General features: G+C 32.6%; 1 protein-coding gene across 1 annotated transcript; it reads left to right on the forward strand.

Moving 5' to 3' along the window:
- Positions 1-1,932: 1,932 nt before the first annotated feature.
- On the forward strand, positions 1,933-6,208 carry LOC105801275 (uncharacterized). Its single transcript, XM_052623556.1, has 5 exons — positions 1,933-1,982; positions 2,380-2,523; positions 2,960-3,536; positions 4,974-5,058; positions 5,255-6,208. The coding sequence occupies exons 1-5, from the start codon at positions 1,933-1,935 to the stop codon at positions 5,296-5,298; spliced, it is 900 nt and encodes a 299-aa protein (XP_052479516.1). The 3' UTR covers positions 5,299-6,208.
- Positions 6,209-6,952: the final 744 nt, after the last annotated feature.

A 6,952-nucleotide genomic window follows, 5' to 3' on the forward strand; every position in this document is an offset into this window, starting at 1 on the left:
GCATTTTTAGAAAGGCGCCGCTAAAGCTCAGGGTTTTAGCTGCGTTTTTGTGAAAGTGCCGCAAAAAAACATTTTATCTTAATTGGTTTATTATTTATATTAATTAAATAAAATTCAACTTATTTTTAATTGAATATTTAAAATCTTCAAAAAATAACACGTAAAAATAATTTGAAATAAAACACACGGAAAAATTAAAATAGTATTATTGGGAAAATAATTTTAAAGTTTTTTGGGTAATTACTGATTTTTTTAATTTATATATTAAAAAATTTCTTATATAATTGTAAAAGAGAATAGTATTAATTTAAATTTAAAATATTAAATTAATTAATTATCACTATAGTACTTAATTTAGGGTTTTAGGTTTAGGATATATATATGATTATTAATTTAAGATTTTAGCTAGGTTAGTTTAGGGTCAAATTCTTATATTATAATATACCATTTTCCAGCTGAAAGTGGTGGGACGCGCAGAGGTCGATGACGTACGCTACTTAAAGATTTATACGAGTTAGATCCAGTCGAGCGTGTCAAAGTATGTAGAAATAGTTTTAGTCAGCTTGTTGGATCAGAAGCTCGACTTTTAGCAGGATATTTGGGCATTCTAGCGCGAAATGCAAATATGTTGCCTATCAACTACAAGTCATGGCATCAAATGCCTGATAGTAACAAAAATCAAGCTCTCGATAATATTAAGGTAACAAAACGTTAATGTCATTTATAATACTTGAGTTTAAGTTTCATTTATATTTACTTTCTTAACTTGTGTTTTTTGTAGGCGAGGTTTGCTTTAGAGGTTTCCGATACTTATGTAAAGAAGGCATTGGGAAAAAGATGGAGAGACCATAAAAGTAATTTAAAGAAAGATTATTTTAAGACAAAAATAACCCTCGAAGAGAAATTGCAAAATGTCCCGCCGGGAATGCTGAAGTACCAATGGGAAGATGCGGTTAGATTTTGGACATCAAAGAAAGGAGAGGTATTACGTACTTCCAAACTCTTATAATTATTTCGGTTTATAGTATTTACTATATACGTAATAATAATTTTATAACGTAGGATCGTGATCGAGTTGGAAAAAACAGCAGGAAAAAATAGAAATTCACTCACGCTGTTGGGTCGAAAAATTTTGCTTGTGTAGTTGAGGCCGAGGTATTTTGAATTTATTAATAGTGTCAAATGATTTATATTACTTTCCATTAAATAATATTTTTACTACTATATTGTAGGAACTGTCGTCCGATCAAAAAGTTGGACGCCTTCAACTTTTTGACATTACACATAGGAAGAAAGATGGATCTCCTATGACTCCTGAAGTTGCAGAAATTATGGTATGTCTACTTAATAAAATTTGAATTGTTTTAAATATTTATAGTGTTTATTTTCAAATGGTTTAATTCATTGTTTGTAATGAAAATATTGTTAAGTTATGTTGCATTTGTTTTTATAATATATTTTGCGTTCCTAACTATTTGATTTATTTATTTGGAGAAACTAAAGGATAAAAAGGCAGAGTACGAAGTGATTGCTTCCAGTGATAGTTCTATTCATCTTGAGGACATTGATAACAGGATTATTACTGAAGTTTTGGGTCTTGAAAGGTAAGGTCAGGTTCGATTTCAAGGATCTTTTGTTAACCCGACCCAATATTTTGGATCTAGCTTGCAGCAATACATGCCTTCGGGGAGTCAGGCTCCAGTTGAAGTTCAGAGGTTAAGAGACTAGATGGCTCAGATGCAAGCGACCACAGTTGAGCAAATTACTCAACTTAAAGCAGAGGCAGCATCGAGAGAAGCTAAGGTTCAAAGAAAATATGAAGAACTCCAGCTACAACTTAGAGCAAATGCAGCGGTGAGGGAAGCAGAGGCAGCATGAGAGAAGCTGAGGTTCAAAGAAAATATAAAGAACTCCAGCTACAACTTAAAGTTGATGCAGCAGCGAGGGAAGCAGAGGCAGCAACGAGAGCAGCAGAGGCTGCAGTGAGGGAAGCAGAGCAGAGAAGAAAGTACGACGAACTCCAACAGCAGCTTCAGAATATGATGAAAATGTTTCAGCAGTCATAACATCCGCCATCTTAAACTATCGTATAATTTTTTTTTTCATTTTAACTTTTAACATTATTGTAAGAATAATATGATTTATATTTAATTTATTTATATTTATATTATATATCATTCGTTTAATTTGAAATAATATTTAGATTTGTTGCTTTTGGTTGGTTTCTTTGCTACAGGAGGGCTGAAAATGTTGAAAATGTTGTAAATTATTTCATGAGTCAGTTTAGACCCGTATTGCATTGAGTTTTATTTGTTTTTTATTTCTTAATAAGTCTTCACTTTTAGATGTTTTTGTCTCTTCTTATGGCATGTTTTTTAGTCTTACTTATGCATGTAGTATTGCTTTTGGAAGTAATTTTAGGGATGGTTTTATCATTGTCCTCACCAATTCGATGGATGCTCAGTTCATTTACGGATTCTGCCCGCCTGCTGTTTTAGAGCATTTGGGATTGATTTCCTTGTCGTGATAGTTACTTGCAATCACACTAGATATATCATGCTTGAGTTGTGATAAAACCAGTTATCAACATGTCGTAATATTCTATTGATGCTGAGGTTAAAGCTTTTGTCGTGTTGATGGAGCTTGTCCTTCACCGCCGACGATGGATATTTATTATTTTTTCTTTTACTCGAATTGTATCATCCATTTATAAAATGAATTAATAGAAAAGATAAATTCTGGGTTGAAATTTAAAATTAGTTTATATGCAAAAAGCAAAGCTAAGATGTAACCTTAATATTTTAATTTAAAGATTTGGGCTTTGAATTCCTAACCTGAAATCATGGGTTTACATATGGTATCTTTTACACTTAATGATAACTTTCAATCTATCCGCTTGAATTTTTATTTTATTTTATTTTATTTTATTTATTCGCTTTCCATAAAATTCTTTGTATAGTTATTCCCATCACAGAAGAAATTATACTTTCCCTCGCATAACACAATTTACCTTCATTAATTCCCATTCTCTTTCTCTTTGTTTAATCTTAAATTTCTACATTTTCTTTCTTCTTTCACGTGGATATCATCATATACGTCCCTGCAATCATACATCTCACTTGTCCGCCATATATCTTACGGAGACTAAAGAGAATCGTTGTGAAGAATGCGGAGGGGAAATCTCTGGTACTGCCTTTACTTGTAATTTGTGCGAGGTTTGGAAGCACATTTCATGTGCGGATAAACTGAATCGTGATCTGCCTCTTGAGATTATTCACCCCCTCCACTTGCAACACCGACTTCAACTACAATGGGATTATAATTTTGATTTCATTTGTGATAAATGTTTGTATATATCTACTGGTTATAGATACAAATGTTTTTCATGTGATTTCAGTCTTGATCTGACATGTGCTCCTTCGGTCAGTGGTCAGCTGCCTAAAGATCAAGAGCCATTGAGATTTCAAGATGGAAAGAAAAAGACAATCTTCCACTACAGCCACTGTCACGAGCTGAGCTTCTTCAAATATAGGAAGGTACGCGAAGAAGTCTATGATTGTTTTTGGTGTGAAAAACATCTACTGCCATCAGAAGTGTGCTATGTTTGTAGATTGTGCAATTTCTATCTCCATCAGGTGTGCGGTGATAAGATACCCAGGACACTTTCTCATTCTTTGCATCCTAAGCACCCTCTTCGCTTAACCTATACCTACGAAAATCGTAAATGCAATGTTTGTTCAGAGGTGTGTGATACTGCTACCCCTTTGTACGTGTGCGAGATTTGTAGCTTCCGTCTTGATTTTCACTGCGCTAAACTCTCGCCTTCCCTAAAACTTGACTGCCACCATCACCTTCTCACTTTTTTCAAAGATTTTAATAAGGAAGCTGAGGAAGGGCAAGATTCATATTGCAAAGCATGTGGCAAGCATTTAGAAAATGTTTCAATTTTTTTTTTCTCTAGATCTTATGTAATTATAAATTATTATCTTAAAAATTTTACTTATGTCCAATAGAAATAAATTCTTCGAATCAACACTAAAGATTTTTGTTTTTTCTTCAAACCGTTTACTTTTTCTCCCTTGTTTTGCTCAATGACGATGCTAATCTTAGAATTGGCTACTGCTCGCTTTTTTCTCCCTCCCACCAACCTTATCTTTCTTGGAGTGCTTGCTATTGCTAAAACTCCGTAAGTCACTAGCAATTTTTCTTGGGCAGTGCATGACTCTTTGTAGGCTTATTAATTTGTTTCTTTTTTGAGAATATTTTAAAATAATAAATTATTTCACGAGTCAGTTTAGACCCGTATTGTATTGAGTTTTATTTGTTTTTTATTGCTTAATAAGTATTCACTTTTAGAAATTTTTGTCTCTTCTTATCGCATGTTTTTTAGTTTTACTTATGCATGTAGTATTGCTTTTGGAAGTAATTTTAGGGATGGTTTTGTCATCGTCCTCGCCAATTCGATGGATGCTCAGTTCATTTAAGGATTTTGCCTGCCCGTTGTTTTAGAGCATTTGGGATTGATTTCCTTATCGTGATAATTACTTGCAATCACACTAGATATGTCATGCTTGAGTTGTGATAAAACCAGTTATCAACATGTCGTAATGTTCTATTGATGCTAAGGTTTAAGCTTTTGTCGTGTTGATGGAGCTTGTCCTTCACCACCAACGATGGATGTTTATTATTTTTTTCTTTTACTTGAATTATATCATCTCATTCATAAAATGAATTAATAAGTTCTCCCCAGATAAATTCTCTGTTGAAATTTAAAATTAGTTTATATGCAAAAACTAAAGCAAAGATCTAATTAACCTTAATATTTTAATTTAAAATCGATGTCTTTGATTTTCTTTTTAATTTTTTTGTAAAAAAAAAAAGTAAATTAAAAGTTAATAGTAGAAATATGAGCTACATTTGTGAAGCTCTCCGAGTCTAGATGAAATAAATATTAATACATGTTTGGTCTATAGGATAAAGTTGCATCGGGAAAGCTCCCATCCTCCTCACCCCCGCCCATGGAAAACAAAGCTTTGTTTGTGGAGCAGAATGAAGGGAGTAATGTCATCCACACTCTGGTTTCCAACTTTATTATGAATATGTTACAATATGTTTTTTCTCTAATGCTTTTATTAATAATTAATCACTTGAACAACTCCTCAAAAAACTTAACCCAACTATTTTATGTAATTAAGAAACGAGTTTGCTCAGTCTCTGATTTTTTTTCTTTTTTTTTTTCTTTGTAAATGTGCAGAGTTTGTTTCGACCTATCATCCACTCACCAGATATATTATGTAAACTAAAGAGTTAAAAGGAGAAAATTATTGCAGGGGTTGTCGTTTGGTACTTAATGGTTCAAGCTTCTTCTGTAAGACATGTCCTGGTCTTCACCTACATGAAAAATGTGCTAAACTGTCATATGAGATACAACACCCTTTTCATTCTAACCATCCTCTTAACCTCTATACTTCAACTCGTTGGCGTGACCAGTTAATTACATGTGATGAGTGTAGAGACATTTGTCATGACTTCATATACTTTTGCTAGCAGTGTAATTTCAAGCTTGATGTGAAATGTACAGCTCTAACAACTCACAAAATTGGGGTTTTAGAAGAGAAAATGAAGGGTAGAGTAACTGAGTTGCACCATTTCACCCATCCCTATAAACTTGTCCTTGCCAATTGTAATGAACCTGTATACGAAACAGCATGCAAAATTTGTAAATTGCAAAATCTTAGGTCCAGCCTATTTTTGCCCTCTGAGATACTGCAGGTATATACTTCATGAATCTTGCCTTAGGTTGCCACAAAAGATTCGAGTCCCATTTCATTTAAATCACATGTTGGGTAGTCGCCTGCTCCCTACACGTCAACAGTGTTATGCTTGCACTATGGAATTACTCTCAGGTGAATTTGTATATAGCTGTGAACATTGTGACTTAAACCTCCATGTTATATGTGCTAATTCCTTAAGGCGACCATTGAAATGTGAATTTCACTTGAATGGTCTTTATTTATTTTGGGAGAAATTGTAACTCATTCTTTCATTTTATAAGGTCTGGAAATTTCAATTGTGAAGTACGTGATGGAAGTTACGTAGGAGAGCCTTTTTATCATTGTCTAAAGTGTGATATCAATTTTCATTTGAAATGTGTTCCCATGCCATATACTGTGAAATTCATATATCATATTCATCATTTCATCTTCAAGGATTCTTTTATAGAAGATGATTCTGGAAAGTATTATTGTGATTTTTGTGAGGAAGAAAGAAACCTAAATGATGATATATATTATTGTGAAGAATGTAACGGTCAAACAATCGCTCACATAGAATGCATATTGGCTGAAGTAAGTTAATTACATACTTAACTTTTTAAAATATAAAGGTCCAGTATTTGTTTGCTCTAACATGATATGTACCTCTTGTTGTTAGGTAGAGGATAACATAGAGATTAGGAAGAACAATCAGGAAGAGCGTTTCTGAAAAGAGGTAAGTTTTCCTTTTTTATTATAAACATTTCCAAATTAGAAATTTAGTTGATTGGATCTCATAAGGTCTTGTTGGCATGTGCATGATAGTTGAAGTAGAAGTAATTGCAATAGTGTAGTGAAAACTGGGATCCTTTGTTTCAAAGCAAGTAGTTATGAAAAATTCTTTTACAATTTCAGGGTGCTTTCATTTTAGTCACTCAAATATTAAATTCTTAACTGCGTCACCCAACTTCTAGATTGCTTTCATTTTGGTCATAAAAAAAAAACTTTTCTTGAAGTCTTGATCCGGATAAAAGAAATTTTAAAAATTAAAATGAAAAAGTGATAAAACCTAAAACAATGCATTAAAAATCAATTAAATAAATTATTAAAAAATTGTTCTCCCTCGATGATGTCAACTAATTTAATATTATAATTTTAAAATTAATAAAATTAATTAATTTAATCCTCTTTTAAATTTT

The sequence above is a fragment of the Gossypium raimondii genome, chromosome 11, assembly GCF_025698545.1.
Source record: "Gossypium raimondii isolate GPD5lz chromosome 11, ASM2569854v1, whole genome shotgun sequence".
NCBI lineage: Eukaryota > Viridiplantae > Streptophyta > Magnoliopsida > Malvales > Malvaceae > Gossypium > Gossypium raimondii.